The sequence below is a fragment of the Lampris incognitus genome, chromosome 5 (assembly GCF_029633865.1).
Source record: "Lampris incognitus isolate fLamInc1 chromosome 5, fLamInc1.hap2, whole genome shotgun sequence".
NCBI lineage: Eukaryota > Metazoa > Chordata > Actinopteri > Lampriformes > Lampridae > Lampris > Lampris incognitus.
The window spans coordinates 67,860,470-67,885,330 of NC_079215.1; the positions used below are offsets into that span (position 1 = coordinate 67,860,470).

Below are 24,861 nucleotides of genomic sequence, written 5' to 3' on the forward strand. Positions count from 1 at the left end.
GTATCCGTCCGGGCCTGGGGATTTACCATTTTGCAGCAGTCTGACTGCCTCCCTTACTTCATTGGCTGAAATCAGAGCTCCCAGCTCATTGGTGAAATTGACACTGATTCTGGGAAACGTGATCAGCTCCAGAGGGCTGTGGCCATTCCAGACTTCAGGTAGTATTCAGAGGAATAAAGGTCAGAATAAAAATTTTGAAAAACGTCATTCACCATTTTTGGGTAGGAGAAAATAATCCACAGTGGTGATTTTATCCGGGGGATCAGTCTTGAGAGAGCTTCTGTCCTGGCCTTGTCAGCGAGAAGTTTACCTGCTTTTTCTCCCATGTCCAAGTAGCGTTGCCTTGATTGTAATAATTGTCTTTCCATCTTGGTGGTTGACACGAGATCGAACTCGGTCTGCAGCTTAAGTCGTTGGCTGTAAAGCGTTGAGGTGGGAGTGGAGGCATATTGCATATCGACCCTCTGGAGCTGATCCGATATCTCTGTCAATCTGGTAGATTCTGCTGTTTTCAGCTGAGAAGCACAAAAGGTAGCTTGCCCCCGCAGGTAGGCCTTGCACGTTTCCTGCAAGGTACCTCTTGCAATATCTGGCATGTCGTTCGTCTGAAGAAAGTGAGATTTCAACTGAAAAGCATTTCTTAAATTCATGTTGGTTAACAATTGTGGGGAGAGCCTCCATTGTCTGGGTGAAGAGTTGCAATTGGGGAAATGTATGTCCACTGATGAGGGGGCGTGGTCTGAGGATTACAAGACTGCTGTTGATCCAGTGGTGTAAGACTCTGTTGTCACCGACAAAGAATACTACCTACTAGTCAACATGAGCTTAACATGTTATAAAAGGGTGTGCACACTTATGCAAGCAGGTTATTGTGTTGTATTTTTCTTTTCTGTGTGGTTGTTTTTCACTTTATTTTTATAGGCTGTAACTTTAAAAGAAAAGTGGGAAAAATCTGACAAGATCGATCTTGGTTTAATTTTTTGCATCACAAAATCCTGTCATTTTAACAGGGGTGTGTAGATTTTTTTATATCCACTTTTTTAAACACACTCCATGGAGGCAGATTATCCCTTTGTACAAGTACTAGTCTCCTGATGAGTTTTTTGTTGTAACTGTTCTCACTGGTTTAATGGAAGTAAAAATGCATGTCATTTTTGTTTGGCGTACTGGTGCTGGTCGTTGCTGCGGTATTTGATATGTGAAATGTCTCTGCAGAGGCCTGACCACCACAGAGGGACGTCCATATTTCACCAACTACCTGGAAATCGTCTTCGACCTGTACGTCCTCGTGACCACAGCCAACAGCCCAGACGTCATGTAAGGCTTTATACATCCTGTCTGTGTACCACGTGTATCAGTATGTACTGTGGTACTATGTTAGTACTGTTAGAGGTACTGTAGTCTGTGTATCAGTATGTACTGTGGTACTATGTTAGTATTGTTAGAGGTACTGTTGTCTGTGTACCATGTGTATCAGTATGTACTGTGGTACTATGTTAGTACTGTTAGAGGTACTGTTGTCTGTGTACCATGTGTATCAGTATGTACTGTGGTACTATGTTAGTATTGTTAGAGGTACTGTAGTCTGTGTATCAGTATGTACTGTGGTACTATGTTAGTACTGTTAGAGGTACTGTAGTCTGTGTATCAGTATGTACTGTGGTACTATGTTAGCACTGTTAGAGGTACTGTAGTCTGTGTATCAGTATGTACTGTGGTACTATGTTAGTACTGTTAGAGGTACTGTAGTCTGTGTACCATGTGTATCGGTATGTACTGTGGTACTATGTTAGTACTGTTAGAGGTACTGTAGTCTGTGTACTATGTTTGTTTTCACTTTGCTTATACAGAATTTGACTGCACCAATTCTCTGATGTTGTTAGAAAATTAAAATGTGGTTGTATTTTGACACAGGATGCCTGCGTACAACGCCAGCTTCTTCTTTGCAGTTTTCTTCATTTTATACATTCTCATCAATACCTACATCTTCATGTCCGTCTTCCTGGCTGTTGTCTACAACAACTACAAAAAATACCTGAAGGTAACATTCACATTGACATCTTTCCTACTACTACTACTAAAACTACTACTACAACTAATAATAATAAATTAAACTTATATAGCGCTTTTCTAACACTCAAAGTGGCTTTACAATAAACGGGGTGAAACAAGACAACAGATAAACACAACACAGACATACAGGGGTGGATGGGAAGGGCGGCTACGAGAGGGGGAAGCGGCAGCCACACACGACGCCAGTAGTACTCTCCCACTTAGACACATACAAAAGGGGAAGAAAAGCAAACATCATAAATCGTGTAAATAACAGATAACGTCTGAAGAGGTGAGTCCTGATTAATGACGTGAATGTGGGCAGATCGCAGCAGTGTCTGGTGTGCTTGGGGAGAGAGTTCCAAGAGGAGGGGGCAGCGGGCCGAGTCCCTAGTCTGCCTCAGATTAGGGGTGGATGAGAGGAGGGGGGGGCATGAGAAGGCAATGGAGAAAAGGAAGAGGTGTGTCTTGAGATGTGATTGGAAGAGTGGGAGGGATTCTGAGTCTCTAATGATTTGGGGGAGTGAGGTCCAGAGCCTGGGAGCTGCCTTGGAGAAGGCTCGGTCACCAAAGCATGGAGGTTGGACCTGGGGGTAGAGAGAAGGGAGGCTGAGGTGGATCTGAGGGACCGAGAGGGTTGGTAGGGGGAGAGGAGGTCGGTGAGGTATGGGGGAGCCAGTTTGTGAAGGGCTTTATAAGTAAGAACCAGGAGTTTGTAATTGATCCGGTGGGAGATGGGTAGCCAGTGGAGGTCTTTTAGGACCGGGGTGATGTGGTGCCAGGATTTGGTGAAAGTTTAGTCGGGCGGATGCATCCTGGACCAATTGGAGTCTCTTGATAGAGCTAGCATTGAGTACTTTGAGTACTCATTGAGTACTTTAGGGAGTGCAGTTTCAGTGCAGTGGAGTGGGCGAAAACCGGACTTGAGGGGTTCGAGTAGGTTGTTGGAGTGTAGGTAGGTTTGGAGTTGTGTGGCGACAATGCGTTCCAGAGTTTTTGAGAGGAAGGGGAGGTTGGAGATTGGCCGGTAGTGGTTGAGGCAGGATGGATCAAGACCGGGTTTCTTGAGAATTGGGGTGACAGCGGCGGTTTTGAAGGCAGAGGGGACAATTCCATTGGACAGTGAGGAATTGAAAAGGTTGGTGAGGTAGGGGCATAGGGCAGGGAGGCATTTCTTCAGTAGGGGGGTTTGGAGGGGATCAAGGGAGCAGGTCGTGGATTTTGATGCGCTGATGAGTTCAGAGATAGTGGTAGGGGCAACTGGAACAAACCGGGAGAGGCAGCGATCAGGGGGAGGGGTAGGGAGGTCGAGAGGAATGGGGAGAAGAGGGGCCGGAGTAGGTGCTGCCGAGTCAGATGCAGGGGACAGTGATTTGTTGATAGCAGTACTGTCTACTACTACTACTACCTTTGGCTGCTCCCGTTAGGGGGCGCCACAGTGGATCATCCGTTTCCATCTCTTCCTGTCCTCTGCATCTTCGTCTGTCACACCAGCCACCTGCAAGTACTCCCTCACCACATCCATAAACATCCCCTTTGGCCTTCCTCTTCTCCTCTTCCCTGGCAGCTCCATATTCAGCATCCTTCTCCCAATATACCCAGCATCTCTCCTCCACACATGTCCACACCAAGATTGTGTTAAACAATCTAGTTAAAAATTCCACTGCCATCTCTCCTAAACACCTCCATGCCTCCACAGGTATGTCATCAGGACCAACTGCCTTTCCACTCTTCATCCTCTTCATAGCTGCCCTCACTTCCTCCTTGCTAATCCGCTGAACTTCCTGATTCACTATCCCCACATCATCCAACCTTCTCTCTCTCTCATTTTCCACATTCATCAGCCCCTCAAAGTATTCCTTCCACCTTCTCAGCACACTCTCCTCACTTGTCAGCACATTTCCATCTCTATCCTTGATCGCCCTAACTTGCTGCACATCCTTCCCTGCTCGGTCCCTCTGTCTAGCCAATCGGTACAAGTCCTTTTCTCCTTCCTTAGTGTCTAACCTGTCATACAACTCACCATACGCCTTTTCCTTTGCCTTTGCCACCTCTCTCTTCGCTTTACGCTGCATCTCCTTGTACTCCTGTCTACTTTCTTCATCTCTCTGACTATCCCACTTCTTCTTTGCCAACCTCTTCCTCTGTATACTTTGCTGTACTTCCTCGTTCCCCCACCAAGTCTCCTTGTCTTCCTTCCTCTGTCCTGATGACACACCAAGTACCTTCCCAGCTGTCTCCCTCACGATTTCTGCAGTGGTTTTCCAGCCATCTGGCAACTCTTCACCACACCCAGTGCCTGTCTTAACTCCTGCCTGAACTCCACACAACAGCCTTCCTTCTTCAACTTCCACTATTTGATCCTTGGCACTGTCTTCACTCTCTTCCTCTTCTTGGTCTCCAAAGTCCTCCTACAGACCACCATCCGATGCTGCGTTCTCCCCTGTCACCACCTTGCAGTCTCCAATGTCTTTCAGATCGTGCCTCCTACATAAGATATAGTCCACCTGTGTACACTTTCCTCCACTCTTGTACGTCACCCTGTGTTCATTCCTCTTCCTGAAACAGGTATTCACCACAGCCATTTCCATCCTTTTTGCAAAATCCACCACCATCTGTCCTTCCACATTTCTCTGCTTGACACCATACCTGCCCAACACCTCCTCATCACCTCTGTTCCCTTCACCAACATGTCCATTGAAGTCCGCTCCAATCACCACTCTCTCCTCCTTGGGTACACTCTCCACCATGTCGTCCAACTCACTCCAGAATTCTTCTTTCTCTTCCATCTCACACCCAACTTGCGGGGCATATGTGCTGATAACATTCAGCAATACACCTTCGATTTCCAGCTTCATACTCATCACTCTGTCTGACACTCTCTTCACCTCCAGCACACTCTTGACATACTCTTCCTTCAGAATGACCCCTACCCCATTTCTCCTCCCATTCACACCATGGTAGAAGACTTTGAACCCTCCTTCGATGCTCCTGGCCTTACTCCCTTCCACCTGGTCTCTTCCACACACAGTATATCTATCATCCTTCTCTCCATCATGTCAGCCAGCTCTCCCCCTTTACCAGTCATAGTGCCAACATTCAAAGTTCTGACTCTCACCTCCACACTCCTACCCTTCCTCCTCTCCTGCTGCCTCTGGACATGCCTTCCCCCTCTCCTTCTCCTTCACCCAACAGTAGCATAGTTTCCACCAGCACCTTGCTGGCCAACAGTACCGGTGGTGGTCATTGGTAACCGGGGCTTCGACCGATCTGGTATGGAAATATGATTTATGATTCTCATATTTGATTATTTGACAAAGGTTTTACATCGAATACCCTTCCTGATGCAACCCTCCCCATTTATCTGGGCTTGGGACTGGCACTAAGAATGCACCCTCAGTGGCTGGGTTAAAAGCCAGACACTTACGTCTTTCCATCATTAAAGTTAAAATCCTTTCTCCAACATGGGTGGTGGTGGTGAGGTGAGTGGTGTCTGAGCTCCATTCAGAGTGAACGAGGGTCAGCAGGGCTGTGGTGTCAGAAACTAACATAAAACAACCTGGTTGAACCTGAGTTGTACTTATTGATGTAGTACTATCTGTTGGTGAAGGTCTTCTACCAGCTTGTTCTGTCATATCTGCTGGTTAGACACAACACCTTCACTTCTTCTTCAAACTCAACGAACACTACCTGCCTTCTTCCTCATTTGACTGCTATGATGAAGATGAAAAACATTATGCACCCTATCATTTTTCCTGGCAAAACCCTACCGGACACCAACCATCCACATCAAATACTAATAAACCCTGTAGGGTTTGACCTGCATGCTTTAGTCATTGTATTAGATATGGCAGAAAGAGATAGGATCAAAAAGGACGTTTGTTTGCATGTAAATCTTAAGGATTATACCTTTAAGACTGGTTCTTGATAAGGTCTGATTTCATTGTCTCATGGATCTGCTGATGTCAGCTAACCCATCTTGAAACACAAGTGTTGAAAATAAAATGGCGTCGCTATCCTACTTCCACAAACAGGAGGAGGTACGGCAGCTGGTGAGGGCCAAAAGGCACAAGATGGTTCGAGCCTTCGCTGTGCTACAGGAGAGGAGGGAGGAAGGGGAGGAGCCTGCGGTGACTCAGGCCTGCTGGAATCAGCTCGTCCGATTGGTCCAGCCGGACATCAGCACCGCCCACAGAGAACTGCTGTGGAGCGTTTCGGACGACACAAACAGAGGCTGTATCGGTAGGTGGGCGGGGCCTCGGGGAAACAACCGGCTAGCGACCAACATTTTAGCTTGTTTGTTAAAAGCACGACAGTTGGGGGGATCTGGGTAGCATAGGGTTCTATTCCGTTGCCTACCAACATGGGGATCACCGGTTCGAATCCCTGTGTTACCTCCGGCTTGGTCGGGCGTCCCTACAGACACAATTGGCCGTGTCTGCTGGTGGGAAACCGGATGTGGGTATGTGTCCTGGTCGCTGCACTAGCGCCTCTTCTGGTTGGTCGGGGCACCTGTTTGGGGGGGGGGGGCCGGGGGAATAGCGTGATCCTCCCACGTGCTATGTTCCCCTGGTGAAACTCCTCACGGTCAGGTGAAAAGAAGCAGCTGGTGACTCATTACATGACATTACAGTCATTTAGCCGCCGCTTTTATCCAAAGCGACTTACAATAAGTGCATCTAACCTAGGAGATCAGGAGAACATGTCTCCACATGTTCCGGAGGAGGCGTGGTAGTCTGCAGCCCTCCATGGAGAGGGGGTGGAGCAGTGACCAGGGTGGCTTGGAAGAGTGAGGCAATTGATTGATTGATTGATTGATTGACAGATGGATGTCTCCCCTGTGCAGGTAAGGTGGCGTTTGTCCAGCTAGCTGACCTCCTGAACATCCAGGTGATTACGATGAAGTCGAGGCCCCACCCCCTTCAGAATCGTTGCCCCACCCTCTACCTGTCCGCCCCCAGCCGCCTTGTCTGCCGAATGGTCCGACACCGGTAAGAGAGACCCACGCACACTGCCAAGAATACAAACGTGTATTGCTGTTGTGTGTTTGAGCTTTCAGTAAAACTCACCTTTAGCTGAAAGAGAAGCAAACTGTGAGTCAGACCGGGACGTCTTCTAACTTCTCACGTCTCCATGCAAACAATGTTCAGCAGAGTTTGGTTCAAATTTTGAAAATTAGACAAAAACCTGAGATGCTGATCTGTTACGTTTCTATTAGAGGGAATTTGAATGGGAATCCCTGTGTTACCTGGGGCTTGGCCTGGCCTCCCTACAGACATTGGCCATGTCTGTGGGTGGGAAGCCGGATGTGGGTATGTGTCCTGGTCGCTGCACTAGCGCCTCCTCTGGTTGGTTGGGGCACCTGTTCAGGAGGGAGGGGGAGCTGGGGGGAATAGCGTGATCTTCCCACGTGCTACGTCCCCCTGGTGAAACTCCTCACTGTCAGGTGAAAAGAAGCGGCTGGTGACTCCACATGTATGGGAGGAGGCATGTGGTAGTCTGCAGCCCTCCCCAGATCAGCAGAGGGGCTGGAGCAGAGACCGGGACGGCTCAGAGAGTGGGGTAACTGGCCGGATACATCCATCCATTATCTGAACCGCTTATCCTGATCATAGTCGTGGGGATGCTGGAGCCTATTCCCAGCAGTCATTGGGTGACAGGTGGGGAGACACCCTGGACAGGCCGCCAGGCCATCACACAGGGCCCACACACACACACACACACACATTCATACCTAGGGACAATGTAGTACGGCCGAGTCACCTGACCTCCATGTGTTTGGACTGTGGGAGGAAACCGGAGCCCCCGGAGGAAACCCACCCAGACACGGGGAGAACATGCAAACTCCACACAGGACGACCCGGGACCACCCCCAAGGTTGGACTACCCCGGGGCTCAAACCCAGGACCTTCTTGCTGTGAGGCGACCGCACTAACCACTGCGCCACCGTGCCGCCTTGGCCGGATACCATTGGGGAGAAAAAGGGGGGAGGAATCCCCCCGCCCCCCCTAAAAAGAGCTTGACAGTAGCCTGACCCGAGTCTTTACTTTGACAGTCCTTCCTGTTGAAGTACACAGGGACTGGAACCAGCAACCTCGACAACTTTGCTTCCTCAAGTGAGCCTGAAAACCTTGTCTGCAATATTCGGGAGTTTGTGTTTTCACATTTCAGTGTTTCCGTCTGACTTCTCTTCTTTGCCATTTCAAAACGTCCATGGAGTTGACCTGATGGAGACCGAGCCACCGAGCACAGATGTTCGGCTGAAGCTTTGTTCAGCGGGGACTTGGTTGGATTTTTAACGTCCACGGCGAACCAGTCCCAGCAGCTTTACAGTCCCTGTTATGACGCTGTAAACCGTGGGACGTTACCAGTCCTGTGGAAGGAGTCACCTTCTTGGTCCTTCTGCTGGATCAAAGATTGATGACGCCGTCACCCATCGTTTGGCTGAACAGACTCGTCGTGTGGACGCCAACAGTCCAGTCTAGTTTATTCTGACCCTGAGCTCCTGATTAACCCTCCTGGTAGGAGGACGCAGCACCACACCACACTCGCCTCTGTTCAGGGCTGAACACCTACGCTCTCATGAACCATAACCTGACTGATGGACGGAATCAGAAGGACTTGTTACCACGGCGACACGACCAGTACATATCAGCAGGCGGGTTCAGACTGACAGCTGCACATCTTTCCATTTTCCCCTCTTTTGCTCCCCAATTGTGTCCGGCCCCCATGCTTCTGCCCCGTCCCGGTCTCTGCTCCACCCCCCCTGCTGATCCGGGGAGGGCTGCAGACTACCACAAGCCTCCTCACCAGCCACCTCTTTTCACCTGACAGTGAGGAGTTTCACCAGGGGGACGTAGCGCGTGGGAGGATCACGCTATTCCCCCCAGTTCCCCCCCCCCGAACAGGCGCCCCGACCCACCAGAGGAGGCGCTAGTGCAGCGACCAGGACACACACCCACATCCGGCTCCCCACCTTCAGACAGTCAATAGCCTGGGTGTGTAAGATGGCGTCGTTCCACTTCCAACGTACGAGTACTTGCCTAAGAGCTTCCGGTCTGGTTTCTTGCGAGAAGAGATGGCTTTGTTTTACACTCGCTGTTCATCAGTGATGTGCGTCGCATCGTGAGTGCTTCCTCGGGAGCTCGGACGGGCAAAACAGAAACGGGGTTTAATCTGCTACATGTGGAGGGGTGTGAGAGAGGCATGGTGGTGGTGGTGGTGGGGGGGGGTGGAGACTCTGAACAGGTGGGGTAATTAGGCAGGGGCGATTAAATGAAACGATGAGCGGACATACCTACCTGGTGTAAAACCGGATGTCCTGATGAAGGGCCTCAGGCTGAATGTGGACCGTAGCTGGGCGGGCTCTAGTTGGTTCTGGAGCACTTCTACTTGCCTCCTCATGGACTCGTTTTGGTCCAGGGCGTCACCCGAAGCGGCAGGATTCGGGGTATCAGAGGGGTCCAGAGCTGGCAGAGGGGCGACAGCAGGCCGTGCCCACACACGGAGCCTGGGTGCGGGTTTGGAGTACTCAGTCCACGCAGGGTGTGGGGACAGCTCCTTTCTTGAGCCTCCTTAATTAACACGCCTGTAGCCGGCACAGCGCAACCACCCGGTCCAGCGTGCCCGCTACACGCCGGTGTACTCTTGGTGGCGGTAAGTGCGTCCCTCCGAGTCTCGGCTAGCCACGGAGCTCTTTCCTCGCAGCTGCAGTGGGAAAGGATGGAAACTTGAAAGAGGACTAAAGCGCCAGATCCGCACACCGTGGTGGCGCACAGCAGCGCTCGGCGGAGCCCGAGTCACGGCGTTGATACCCCAACGCCCCTTTTTGCCCTGTTTGAGTCACTGATTGTTCGGACGACATTAAGATTTGGGACGGACAAGTTAGCAGCTGACTGATGATGCGGTAGGACGTAAGCATCCGGTTGTACCGGAAGTTCGGTAGCACTTTAGTATGGGGAACATAACAACACTTAATTACTAGTGAATTAGTAATGATCAAGATGCCACTTTAGTATGGGGAACATATTCTAAGTAACAACAACTTAATTACTAGTGAATTAGTAATGATCAAGATGTCACTTTAGTGTGGGGAACATATTCTAAGTAACAGAAACTTAATGTACAGTAATTTAACACTATGAACACTTGTAGTTTTGTGTGTTGTTATGTAAGAACAGAGCATATTCATTAAGTGTTAGTAAGGGAGAATAACTCTTCTTGTGGTACTACCACCTTATAAAGGCCATACTAAGCAAAGCATATTGAGATGGTACTACTAATAAGCAATACTTCTGAGGTTATAGAGGGACAACTCATAGTTAATGGCTTACTGGTTGTATAATAAGGCCATGCAGAATAAGGCATTAATGAGTACGTAATAATGACCAATGAAGAGCCAATATGTTGCTAATTTGCATGCTAATAAGCACCTACTTAATGGTGACTACGTTCCCCATACTAAAGTGTTACCGGAAGTTCTTGTGCAAACGGACACACCCGGGAGTTCTGCAGTGCCACATTAATGCACCCAGCCTGTTGCGTCTGTAGGGACGCCCGACCAAGCCGGAGGTAACACGGGGATTCGAACCGGCGAGTCCCATGTTGGTGGGAAATGGAATAGGCCGCTACGCTGCCCGGACGCCCCCTGTTGATGTTATAGTTGTAGTTGACGTGACGGACCATGACCAGGTCCTGATAGAGGGCTAAATACAGGCGTGTGTACCACAGAGGGCCCATAGCACACCTGTGTAGAGTCAACATAACACTTACACATGTTGTGGGGTGGAAAGGTGACCGCAGGGTGTTTGTGTAGCAGTGTGCTTGTGTGACAGTGTGTTGTGGGGTGGCTGGTGTGTAAATGAGTTGTTGCATGGTGGTGGACAGCTGTGAGGGCAGCAGCTGTGGTGGAGATTTCCGGGTTTTACCACGTGTTTGTGTCACAACATGCAGCACAAACTCACTGCTTGACGTTCCCACAGACTGTGCAGTTGCTCCTGACCTTTGGAGCACGGCCAGTGTTTGTGAGGCTGTTTAAAGGGTCACTTTCGTCACGCTGCTTCGCTGAAACACGCCTGACCACGGCCTCCTCTACAGGTCTAGAGTTTTACTGCAGTTTAGAGCCCCTCCTAAACCTAACTGTGGAGTAAGTTTCACTGAACATTGGGGGGAGCACATTTAGCAGGGGGGGTCACGGGGTCCTCCCCCTGGAAATTTTGAGCATCACACATTTAATTTCCTGCATTCTGGTGAATTTGTATGCACCAATTTGCTCTTTTTCTACATCAACTTATTGTGGAAATGTCTTATTTATGTAAAAGAAAAACAACTTTCAGATAGGCTAGCCTATCGGATATCTCCTGTTACTTTCCTCTTGCTCATGTTGACTCTGTGAAGGAAAGTAGTTGATGCATTTGAACTAATACAATACCCTTGGCACAAATTGGTTTGTAGATGTACCTATTATGTTCTCATGTGCCCGACATTATCAGTTCAAGTTCATTTAAGCTAACATAAACGTCTAGGGGCTACTGTTAGCAAGCTAGCTAGCTCGTGAGGGGGTCTGAACTGATGACCCCAAACACAAGTTATAAACTAGATAAGGCTACAATTCATCCGGAAATACGTAAGAAAATCTAACTCGGAAACCCCAAAGGTAAGAAAGGGTGGTGTACTGGGCTAGACGAGCAAGCTGGCTAGCTACGTTACTTACACTTGCTTACACCATCATTCATGTTCCTGTCTCCTGGTTGTCAGGAGCAACTGCGAGACAGCAACGAGGTCGGCAGTCCCAGTGGCAAGGTTAACATGGTATGGTCCAAGCATAGGGGTGTAGGAAATCGTTGGAAAACAAGTATGAATGACATTTTAAGTAGTTCGACTGTCTGTGTTGTTATTTTACCTTTTTTGGCGAGGGAGTTAACATTATCACGCATGATATATTTTTTAGGGGGGGAACAAATTCACCTCTTCTAGATATTGAGGGGGACATGTCCCCCCTGACCCCCCCATAAGTTACACCTGTAAGTGCACTGGCTAGTGTGTGTGTGTGTGTGTGTGTGTGTGTGTGTGTGTGTGTGTGTGTGTGTGTGTGTGTGTGTGTGTGTGTGTGTGTGTGTGTGTGTGTGTGTGGTGCAGGGTGTTTGCGGTGGTGTATGACCTGATCATCCTGGTGAATGCGGTCTTCATCGGTCTGGATGAGGAGGATCCGGTCATCGCCAACGCTGAGTGGGTCTTCCTGGCGCTCTACCTGCTGGAGATCCTGCTCAAGCTCTACGCCTTCGAACCGCGAGGCTTCTTCGCCAAACACCGCTTCTGGAACTGGTGAGTCCAGCACAAACACCGCTTCTGGAACTGGTGAGTCCAGCACAAACACCGCTTCTGGAACTGGTGAGTCCAGCACAAACACCGCTTCTGCTCTCAACATAACCCAGTAACCGCCATGGAAAGTACCAGCCAATCAGAAGTGCTGGCTGAAACAGGAAGTGATGATTGTGTTTTTCTTTGAACATGTCTCCGTCAGGTTCGACACCACCATCGTGGTCTCGGCTCTGATCGCCACCATCGCCAACGCAGCAATGAAGTCGTGTAAGTGTGACCGGTGTACGCTTTCCGTTGCGTTGTGTAGGAAAGACAGGACAACTTCTCTCATATATGGGATCTGTATTCTGTCTGTCGCATATAAACAACACAGGACAGGTTCATGAAGCTTTAGACCAGCTCCTGCTGTAGCCTACGCAAGAACCGGGACCCACATTAGACACAAGACACATCAGGAATGGATAAAATACATTACAGGGGCAGACAAACACGAACACATACCTCTTTCTACATGTCCAGAGCGGGGAAGAGGCAGAGGTCAGGGGGGAACACGCGTTTTGGGGCTACTAACAGGAAATGAGGTCACAACAGGGAGGGGCTACTATAAGCGTTTCCTGATGATATAATAAAATAATAATAATAATCATGTGGTGATACTTTGTGTAATTATACAACATACTTTGGTTATGACATTTTTAACCATGCTACATAAGCTCTTCCCGTTCTTCACTGTGAATGATGAAATGTTAAACCATCCATACATCAGTCAGACTCTTCCCACAATGCACTGCTCACATCACGACACAAAGCAAGCTAAAAGAAACCAACGACCACATCCACATCAACACCCATTTATTCTCAAATCAGAGAAGATTAATAATTTGGTCCCGGATTTCACAGCCATGTGGGCGTAGCTACTGCTGTTTGAATCAGTGTCCGTTGCCATGGAAACGGCAAAGCGCTGTTCAGGTGGGCTTCACACCTCAATACGTCAATTACTCCCAGACTTTCTGAACTGTGTTCAAGTTAAAATCCTTCATTCACATGTGAACAACTACACAGGAAGCTGCTGTCACTCCCAGATTGATTGACAGGTGTCTTGATACAAGGACTAACCGTACAGAACAGAAGGTTGATCCTGCTCAGAGATCAACCTTCAACAACAGAAGGTTGTTCACATCACTGATGGTTGTAAAGACTGGAGTCAAACACACCCACATGTTCAGTTACCATCTGATGAGGAGAACTCAGCATGATTATTTTACTTCTAGAACTCAAACTTGCGTATGGAAATATACCTCCATGTGATGCGGCCACATAAGTCACTGACTGGCCCTTGAACTTCAGATCCTCCTGACAGATGTGAACGCTGCCTGTTGACTCTGGTTTCTGGTAAAAAACGTTTGGACAAAAATCCTTGGGGGGCGTCCTGGCGGCGTGGCGGTCTGTTCCGTTGCCTACCAACATGGGGATCGCTGGTTTGAATCCCCGTGATACCTCCGACTTAGTCGAGCATCTCTACAGACACAATTGGCCGTGCTTGTGGGTGGGAAGCCGGATGTGGGTATGTGTCCTGGTCGCTGTGCTAGCGCCTCCTCTGGTCGGTCGGGGCGCCTGTTCGGGGGGGGGGACTGGGGGGGAATAGCGGGATCCTCCCACGTGCTACGTCCCCCATGGTGAAACTCCTCACTGTCAGGTGAAAAGAAGTGGCTGGTGACTCCACATGTATGGGAGGAGGCATGTGGTAGTGTGCAGCCCTCCCCGGACCAGCAGAGGGGGTGGAGCAGAGACCGGGACGGCTCGGAAGAGTGGGGTAATTGGCTGGATACAATTGGGAAGAAAAAAGTTTCCAGAAAGTCTGGACAAAAATCCTCTTCGTCCCTCCCAACATGGCGTGATCCATCTTTGGTGTGTTAACAGATTTCAGTGAGCTCGGACCCCAACCGATGAAATGTTGATGTGTTGCAGTGCATTGTGGGTTGACGTCAAGATGTTTTTTTAATGTAAGAAATCCAGAAAATTCCTAACTCAAGCAACAAGCCAAACACCCGCTGCGGAGCCACATTCACGTTGTCAATTCCCTCGTCGTGGTTCAGGTTTTGGCGGCCAGGTGCACAGGTGGCAAATCCAGGTCCAGAAAGTAAAAGTCCTATCCATGTATTTGCTCCATCCATGTGCTAAACCGGTTGATTCTAATCAACCCCACTCTTCAGCTTGATAGGGTAATGAAATCGGCTGATTTGGCACACGGGTGGAGGAAATACATGGTTAGGAGTTTTACTTTCTGGACCTGGATTTGGCATGTCTGCTCAGGTGTGACGTGCATGTGCTGCAGCTGGGCTGTCGGCTTGTTCCCGACCTTTGTCGAGAGTTGTGTGTCTCAAACAGAGCCGCGAGTCTCATGTTGTCTTGTGTCTCAGCGGGCGGCTACACCAGCCGGCAAATTCTGGACATCGTCTTCATCCTGCGGGTGCTGCGGCTGATCCGGGTGGTGGACAGCATCAAGAGGTCGGCTGCTCTGAACGTAACTCACCGATGCTGCGTTCAGTTCATCTTGGGGGAAGTCAGGATTTCCACCTCCTGCTAGAACGTCTAGAACGTCTAGAGGAACAGCTCCGAGAAGTCCCCGTGCGGCGTCTCGGAGCTGCAGGTTGTCCGAGCAGGAGGGGACACAGCTTTTCTTACAGATATGAACTTCATATCAGGACCAAGTTCTACTTGTAGCTCCTCCTCGTCCTGCAGCTGTTAAACATCTGCGTGGATGTTGGGTTATCGTGTCAGCTGTGAACATGATTTGGTTTGTCGTATACGCTCGTCAGCTTAACAGAGCTTAACGTCGGCTCTCGAGCTGCTGCACAAACGTGTGGGAAGAAATATCGGTCACAACAAGGCAAAATCCGGAGGGCGCACACGGCTCAGTGCAGCAGCAGCACTACGTTCTCTCAACACACACACGTGGCGTTACACAGACACACACAAACGCACAAGGCTTAGGATGAGTGCCACACATCTCAAGGAAGTCAGCTCTTTTTCAGGACGTATGAATAACAAATTCACATTGGGGCGTCCGGTTGGCGTGGCGGTCTATTCCGTTGCCTACCAACGCGGGGATCGCTGATTTGAATCCCCGTGTTACCTCCGGCTTGGTCGGGCGTCCCTACAGATACATTTGGCCGTGTCTGCGGGTGGGAAGCCGGATGTGGGCATGTGTCCTGGTCGCTGCACTAGCGCCTCCTCTGGTCAGTCGGGGCGCCTGTTTGGGGGGGGGACTGGGGGGAATAGTGTGACCCTCCCACGCGCTACGTCCCCCCTGGTGAAACTCCTCATTGTCAGGTGAAGGAGGCATGTGGTAGTCTGCGGCCGTCCCCGGATCAGCAGAGGGGGTGGAGCAGAGACCGGGACGGCTCGGAAGAGTGGGGTGATTGGCCAAAGTTCAATTGGGGAGAAAAAAGGTAAAGAAGGAAAGGGGAAAAGAAATTCACATCATGATTGATCAATATATACACAACTGACAGCCAGTTTGTGCTCCGTTATTAAAAGCCAGGCTTCAAAGTGCCGAACATGCAGTAACTCAACCCATCTAGCGTCCATTCATGACACGTTACTCCTGGCTTTCGCTATTGGGTTTTAGTTTGGGGAAAATCTCTATTGATGCTCCATTTTGGCCTGAAATCCAGTACCATCATGAGGAGCTGTTGAGTAGTTGTGGTTCTGTCTCGACGCTGCTCAATAGTCCAGGTAAGAAAATCCCAGAAGGTTGAACCAGTTCATCTGGACACAACGTTTATTGACAGAAACATTTCATCACTCATCGTAGGGCCCTGACACACCAGGCCGCTGGCCAACGTTGGGCTGTCTGAGCGTCTGTGACCCTAGTTTTTGCTTTGTGTCCCACACCGTCTGCACTAGTCGGACCCCTGTCGGCAGCTTTTTGGCCGATTCAGCTTGTTGAATGGGCGGAGTCCATCAGTGAGAGAGATCACTCTGATTGGCTGTTCAGCTTAGTGAATCAGTTCAAAATGTACATGCTAGCTGGCCATTGGCTGTAGTCTTTGTGGTGTGTTCGAGTGCTACTTTTTGGCCCAGATGGCAGGCAACATGAGGCGACGCAACAGTCGGCCTTCATCGGCGCTAGTCGGTTTGGTTTGTCTGGGCCCCAAGTGACCTCTTCAGTCTCAGCTGACTGCAGGTGTCCCCACCCTTATAAACAATGTAGTGGCATAACGACCAAAGCCAACGACCAGTTTCATATGCAAATATGGGTGTGACCATTAACCGACCATTACCGATCGAAGAGCGAAGACAACAGCTGCCCAAGCATAAACCAGTGGTGATTCTGTATGTGGCAGGAGTGTTGGAACAGTTGAGACGCGTATTTTCTAAACACTGCATCTTAGTTGTTTTCAAACCCCCAAAACATGCTGCACCAGAAGTTGGTCCACCCCAAGGATCGCGTCCCCCGGCACAAACGGAGCAATATAGTGTAGCTGTTAAGTGCCAGGAGGATTGCCGTGACTTGTACATTGGGGAATCCAAACAGACGCTGGCCAAGAGGATGGCACAACACAGGAGAGCTAACACGTCAGACCAGGACTCCACAGTCTACACCATCTACAGACCAGGACTCCACAGTCTACACCATCTACAGACCAGGACTCCACAGTCTACAGACCAGGACTCCACAGTCTACACCATCTACAGACCAGGACTCCACAGTCTACAGCATCTACAGATCAGGACTCCACAGTCTACACCATCTACAGACCAGGACTCCACAGTCTACACCATCTACAGGCCAGTGGCCACTCTTACAAGGATGAGGATGTGCACATCCTTGATAGGGAGGAACGCTGGTTTGAAAAGGGCGTCAAAGAGGCCATCTATGTGAAGAGGAAACGGCCATCCCTGAACCAAGGGGTACATCTGTCGGCATCTTGCAATGCTGTGACTACAACTATTCCCCAATCCTCTGTGAACAGTACACATGGCCACTGTAACTCTAGTTAATGGTCACACCCATATTTGCATATGAAACTGGTTGTTGGTTTGGGTCGTTATACCACTGTATTGTTTATAAGGGTGGGGTACCTGCAGTCACTGTATTGTTTATAAGGGTGGGGTACCTGCAGCCACTGTATTGTTTATAAGGGTGGGGGTACCTGCAGTCACTGTATTGTTTATAAGGGTGGGGACACCTGCAGTCACTGTATTGTTTATAAGGGTGGGGGTACCTGCAGTCACTGTATTGTTTATAAGGGTGGGGTACCTGCAGCCACTGTATTGTTTATAAGGGTGGGGGTACCTGCAGCCACTGTACTGTTTATAAGGGTGGGGACACCTGCAGCCACTGTATTGTTTATAAGGGTGGGGACACCTGCAGCCACTGTATTGTTTATAAGGGTGGGGTACCTGCAGTCAGTTGAGACTGAAGAGGTCACTTAGATGATGATGAAACGTTTCTCCCAATAAACGTTGTGTCCAGATAAACTGATTCACCTCTCTTTGACTTGTGGTTTCTGTTCTGGGAATCCATGTTCTGTATGTACTAGTTTTCCCGCACTTGTTTCGTCTTCCTGTAAGGTGTTTCCCCTCCTGTTTTTCATCTCTAAACGGGCACAACAGAGTTTTAAAGTCAAAGATCCAAACTTGAACCAGAGAAATGTTGACTTCCTGAGAGGAACAGAACGCAGCACAGTTCACCCGCTGGCATGCTCCCATGACTGGACGTGATCAAGATAACCCTGCTGACCGAGCCGTGCAGCGGTGTGACTTGTGTTTGTTATGTTGATTCTTCTCTGTCAGGTTTCGCACCATCATCAACACGCTGATGAAGATTGGACCTACTATCCTCACATTTGGACAGCTCATCATTGTAAGTTTTTGCCCTTTTAATTCAATTTCAGTACAGTTATTAATGACGTCACATTGAGTTGTTAAAATTCTGTGACTGTGTCTCTAAACCAGGGGTGTCAAACTCCAGGCCTCGAGGGCCGCAGTGTCTGCAGGTATTTGTTGCAACCGTGCACTACACCACCCGATTTAACTAATTAGCTCAACTCCTGGATCAAGGAGGGAAAGGAACTAGTTTAATCAGGTGGTGTAGTGCATGGTTGCAACAAATACCTGCAGACACTGCGGCCCTCAAGGCCTGGAGTTTGACACCCCTGCTCTAAACGTTGTATTAACTCAAATTCATGATCTGTAAAAACTTGGAAAAATGGATAATCATCTGTACTGTCCTTCATCATGTCTGGTTTTGTGTACTAAATAATGGTCATGAGCTTTGGGTAGTGACCGAAAGGGTGAGATGGCGGATACAAGTGGCTGAAATGAGTTTCCTCCGTAGGGTGTCTGGGCTCAGCCTTAGAGATAGGGCGAGGAGCTCGGACATCCGGAGGGAGCTCGGAGTAGAGCCGCTGATCCATCGTGTCGAAAGGAGCCAGTTGAGGTGGTCCAGGCATCTGATTAGGATGCCTCCTGGGCGCCTTCCTTTGGAGGTTTTCCGGGCACATCCAACTGGGAGGAGACCCCGGGGTAGACCCAGAACTCGCTGGAGGGACTACATGTCCAGTCTGGCCTGAGAACACCTTGGGATCCCCCAGGAGGAGCTGGAGGGTGTTGCTGGGGAGAGGGACGTCTGGAGTGCCCTACTTAGCTTGCTGCCACCGCGACCCCACCCCGGAGAAGCAGCTGGAGATGGATGAATTAATGAATGAATGTTCAGACAGTTAACACTGTGTGACTGAAGGGTCAGAAGGGAACATTGTTTTGAAGGGACATTTTGTTTGCATGTTGATATTCAGAATTGGACCTTTAACTGGTGGAGAATTGACCTGATTGTCCCTTCTTGTCATCTGCAGGTGGTGTATTACATCTTTGCCATGGTGGGTATGGAGCTCTTTAAAGGGAAGGTCAAGTTTCTTGATGATGCCGACCCGCAGAAGGGTTACTGTGGCAACCCATTGCTCAAAGACACGACCTTCGCCCGGCTCGGCTACTGCAAAAACAACTTTAACAATGTGGTGTCGTCCTTCATCCTGCTGGTGGAGCTAACCGTGGTCAACCAGTGGCACGATATCCTTCTCACAGCTATGCTAGTCCATGTCAATGTTACGAGTTTAAAAAGGCACAATTAATGTAATTTAAACACTGTGTTGGTAGTTTGTAATATCGAGATCCTGTAGAAGTCCTGCTTGTCTGTCAGTGATAAAGTAGTGGTTTTGTATATATGTTGTAACGCCACTAGGAGGCGCCATGCGGTCTGCTGGAAGAGTGATGCATGCCATCACGTAGACTCAATGCTGAGAAACTCCACCGGTATCACTCTTCAATACAGAAGGGACTAAACACTTAAAGCCCAAATCAGCTTCCACAGACCACAGCAGTGCAACACAGAGACAAAAACACATATCCAAACTACAACAACACATATATCCAAACTACAAAACAAAAAACCTACAAAACATATATATCCAACATATCCGAAAAAAGAAAAAAAAAATCAATGTCCAAGAGAGCGAACACCAGGATGACTGTCGAAACTGCTGGTCTGTTTGGGCTAGCAGTTAGCTTAGCCTGCCCCACTTCCACTTCCTGTCAGACCGCCCTCGATGTTTCCTCCTCAGGCACAGCTCCAGGCAGGGCCCTGGTGTCTGGGCCCACCGGACGCAGTAAACCAGGCTCCCCCGGCCGATCCAATGCCAGCTCTCCCAGCCAGATGCCTTCGACACACCTTCCCGCGTTCTGCATGAGGATACCAAGAACACAGTCACCGCTAGGCGAGGCCGCCATCAGACCGCCCGCGGTGTTATCAGAACTGCCGGTCTGCATGGGCTAGCAGTTAGCTTAGCCTGCCCCGCTTCCATGTCCTGTCAGACTGCCCTTGGCGTTTGTTCTTCGGGCGCAGCTCCAGACAGGACCGTGGTCCCTAGTCCGACAGGACACAGCAGACCAAGCTCTCCCAGCCGATCCAGCGTCATTTCTCCAAGCCATCAAACAAAGACACAAACTTGGACGCAGACGTGGAGGAAGACACTGCATGCACGGTACTGGGTGAGGCCGCTGCAAATGTGAATTTGCTCCGCCATCTTCCCACACCGGAAGCAGGTGGGTGTCCTTTTAAAAACAAAACACCTGATGTAATGAGCTGCCATGCCAGTGCTGCCAGTCTTACTGGCCGTGTCCTGAGCTGACGTGACGTCAGAGCGTTTACACAAGATGTCTGCGGGGATTCTCTGGCACCTTCTCATAGTTCATATGGAGTCCTTCATGATGAGGACTTCCTGGTTCAAAACCGGCTTTCAGAGATGCAGATGAGTTGGATGAAAGCTTTATGTTCAGTCAGAAGGGTGAATGGAGACTCTATATCAGCATGTATCATCTGTGTTTTTACTGTGGCTTTACTTTTCCTTTTAGGTGAACTTTAGAGAAGACCGGGTTGAAGAAGATCGGGGGTGTTATGTCATTGAAACAGTCTCCCTGTGTGCTGGACGACATTTTCAGAAACATTTAGGAAACAAAGAAAGCTTATCAGGATACATAACACTGGAGAAAAGTACAAAGTCTTTCTGGAGCCCAAACACAAACAGGACAAACCTGTCCTGGACGTATGCTAACATCTGGTTCAGTGGTTCTCAATCAGGTCCTCAGGTGGCAGCAGTGCTGCTGGTTTTCTGTTCTAGCAGGTGGCTCATCTCATCCAGCTGTTGCTCAGGTATAAAACCTCCCTGATTGGAGGCTGAATTGAGAACCTGATTGGGAACCACCGGTCCAGATCTGTTTTACCAAAACTCAAGAGTACAACATCTGTTGTAGCGTCCCCGTGAGTTTTAAAGTGGATTGAACTTGGCGGAGGGAAAACTTGTGTTCCTTAACAAAGCTCCACTTCTCAGCAGTGGATTCACCGCTGTCACGCACTTCTCTGCCAGGATCTTCTTCGTCCTCTTCCACATCACCGTCGTCATCATCATCATCAAGTAAGGCCGACGACAGTCAGCATGGTCAAATCAAGGCATTCTTAATGGTGTTAAACTACCTTTAGTTCGACCTGGTCAGGAGAACTGATTGACGTTCACCGGTCACAGACAAGGTGACTAAATGACTCGACCCTTCGCTTGTCTTCAACTTGGTGATCCCTGCTGCTTCATAGTCATTTGCTAATTCTACTGATTTATAGTTTGAATAAAAATGGATATAGATTTATCACTTTGTCATTTAGGTCAGCACGGTGGTGCAGTGGTTAGCGCGGTCGCCTCACAGCAAGAAGGTCCTGGGTTCGAGCCCCCAGGGTAGTCCAAACTTGGGGGCCATCCCGAGTTGTCCTCTGTGTGGAGTTTGCATGTTCTCCCCGTGTTTGCGTGGGTTTCCTCCGGGGGCTCTGGTTTCCTCCCACAGTCCAAAGACATGTAGGTCAGGTGAATCAGCCATACTAAATTGTCCCTAGGTGTGTGTGTGTGGTGAGCCGTGTGATGGCCTGGCGGCCTGTCCAGGGTGTCTCCCTGCCTGCCACCCAATGACTGCTGGGATAGGCTCCAGCATGCCTGAGAGCAGGATAAGCGGTTTGGATAATGGGTGGATGGACTTGGTCATTTAGATCCAACCATCCATTATCCAAACCATTTATCCTGCTCCCAGGGTCATGGGGATGCCGGAGCCTATCCCAGCAGTCATTGGGCGGCAGGCAGGGAGACACCCTGGACAGGCTGCCAGGCCATCACATGACTTAAAAATACAGCCAGACCAACAGAATAATGAACCTTAAGTTTGAACATTAAGTGAGTTCTCAGAAGATCCTGTAGAATCACAGGAGCTTCTGACTCTTTGAAGCTTTGCCGATTCCACAGTTAAAGAAACGATTTATTGCCAGCGGCCATAGCCGTCCTTCAGATGAGATGTTAAACCGAGGTCCTGACTCACTGTGGTCATTAAAGATCCCATGGCACTTATCACAAAGAGTAGGGGGTCCCCGGGGTGCTGGCAACATTCCCAACCTGGCTCTCTCCATCTGTCCACCTCATCATCCCCCATATAAATGGCTCAATGATTCCTCCCTCTCCACCTCAAGCTGATGTATGCTGAGCATTCTGGTGCAAAATGGCTCCTGTGCACCACCCAGGTGGTGCTGCACAGTGGCGGTGGTTGAAGTGAGTTACCCCCTTCACTGTAAAGCATTTCGGGTGTCTAGAAAAGTGCTATATAAATGGTGTAATGATTGTTATTATAAAACAAGGTGGGTTCAAGGTGGAGGTGGGACTACATCAAGGATCGGCTCTGAGCCCTTTCTTGTTTGCAATGGGGATGGACAGGTTGACGGACGAGATCAGGCAGGAGTCTCCATGGACAATGATGTTTGCGGATGACATTGTGATCTGTAGCAAGAGTAGGGTGCAGGTGGAGGAGAGCCTGGAGAGGTGGAGGTATGCACTGGAGAGAAGAGGAATGTAAGTCAGTAGGAGCAAGACAGAATACCTAGGCGTGAATGAGAGGGAGGACAGTGGAATGGTGAGGATGCAAGGAGTTGAGGTGATGGAGGTGGATGAGTTTAAATACTTGGGGTCAACTGTCCAAAGTAACAGGGTGTACAGTAGAGAGTGCAGGCAGGGTGGAGTGGGTGGAGAAGAGTGTCAGGAGTGATGTGTGACAGAAGGTACCAGCAAGAGTTAAAGGGAAGGTTTACAAGATGGTAGTGAGACCAGCTATGTTATATGGTTTGGAGACAGTGGTACTGATGAAAAGACAGGAGGTGGAGCTGGAGGTGGTAGAGATGAAGATGATAAGATTTTCACTGGGAGTGATGAAGAAGGACAGGATTAGGAAGGAGGACAGGATTAGGAACGAGTATATTAGAGGGACAGCTCAGGTTGGACGGTTTGGGGACAAAGCAAGAGAGACAAGATGGAGATGGTTTGGACATGTGTGGAGGAGAGATGCTGGGTATACTGGGAGAAGGATGCTGAATATGGAGCTGCCAGGGAAGAGGAGAAGAGGAAGGCCAAAGAGGAGGTTTATGGATGTGGTGAGGGAGGACATGCAGGTGGCTGGTGTGACAGAGGAAGACGCAGAGGACAGGAAGAGATGGAAACGGATGATCCGCTGTGGCGCCCCCTAACGGGAGCAGCTGAAAGTATTGTAATTATTATTATTATAAAGTGTGTGCCTAAGAGAGAGGCTATATAAGAAAGAGTTAGAGAATCAGAATCAGATCACTTTAGATAAAAAGTATTCTCACCTTGATCTTTTCGTCATACAGTATGGTTTTAAAAACATGAAATCCAGACTCGGGTTTTGTGGAAGTCAGGAACGGCATAACGCGACACCGTTCTTTTGTGACACAGTCGTTATCCAGAGGGGGAACGCCAGATGGGTTTTTGTCGGGCGATGAAGAGTGAGGCATGTGTTGGTTGCATCTTTGTCTTCCTCTGCAGTATTCTGGTGGCCTTCATCCTGGAGGCATTCCTGGTGGAGTACACGGTGGACAAGAGCGACCTGCAGACGTCTCTGGAGAGGAAGATCGAGGAGCTGCAGCTCGGCGTGGCACAGTACGGCCCGACGTTCACCGCCAACAGAAAGACATTTAAGCGGAACCCTCATTTGCCCACACATAGACCTTTATAAACACACACACATACGTCCACACATGTCCAGGAAGGTGGACATGACACCTTAATTCATATTCTCACCCACCAGCTTCCACATGGAGACGTTCTCATACTCTTGTCAGCCAGTCAAACATTGTTGCTGCAGTACATTTATACAGTAACATGCCGTGTAATGCGTTTTACATTAAATACAGCTGCATATAGGTAAGAAGGTTACTACTGACACTCTGCTGACATACTCATACTGACATACTCATACTGACATACTAATACTGACACTCTGCTGACATACTCATACTGACATACTCATACTGACATTCTACTGACATACTCATACTGACACTCTACTGACACTCTGCTGACATACTCATACTGACACTCTGCTGACATACTCATACTGACACTCTGCTGACATACTCATACTGACACTCTGCTGACATACTCATACTGACATACTCCTACTGACACACTCATACTGACACTCTGCTGACATACTCATACTGACATACTCATACTGACATACTAATACTGACACTCTGCTGACATACTCATACTGACATACTCATACTGACACTCTACTGACATACTCATACTGACACTCTACTGACATACTCATACTGACATACTAATACTGACACTCTGCTGAAATACTCATACTGACATACTCGTACTGACACACTACTGACATACTCATACTGACACTCTGCTGACATACTCATACTGACATACTCCTACTGACACACTCATACTGACACTCTGCTGACATACTCATACTGACATACTCATACTGACATACTAATACTGACACTCTGCTGAAATACTCATACTGACATACTCATACTGACACTCTACTGACATACTCATACTGACACTCTACTGACATACTCATACT

General features: G+C 49.0%; 1 protein-coding gene across 2 annotated transcripts in view; it reads left to right on the forward strand.

Annotated features, from left to right (window-relative positions):
- Positions 1-24,861, forward strand: part of tpcn3 (two pore segment channel 3) — a 62,858-nt gene that overhangs the window by 35,315 nt on the left and 2,682 nt on the right. For both annotated transcript variants that reach the window (XM_056280171.1, XM_056280170.1), the window contains 11 exons: positions 1,216-1,317; positions 1,915-2,041; positions 6,087-6,294; positions 6,899-7,043; positions 12,190-12,375; positions 12,575-12,639; positions 14,793-14,880; positions 18,175-18,244; positions 19,233-19,446; positions 21,257-21,347; positions 23,796-23,909. In XM_056280171.1, the coding sequence (XP_056136146.1) occupies positions 1,216-1,317; positions 1,915-2,041; positions 6,087-6,294; positions 6,899-7,043; positions 12,190-12,375; positions 12,575-12,639; positions 14,793-14,880; positions 18,175-18,244; positions 19,233-19,446; positions 21,257-21,347; positions 23,796-23,909 (1,410 nt within the window). The remainder of the gene's footprint in view (positions 1-1,215; positions 1,318-1,914; positions 2,042-6,086; positions 6,295-6,898; positions 7,044-12,189; positions 12,376-12,574; positions 12,640-14,792; positions 14,881-18,174; positions 18,245-19,232; positions 19,447-21,256; positions 21,348-23,795; positions 23,910-24,861) is intronic.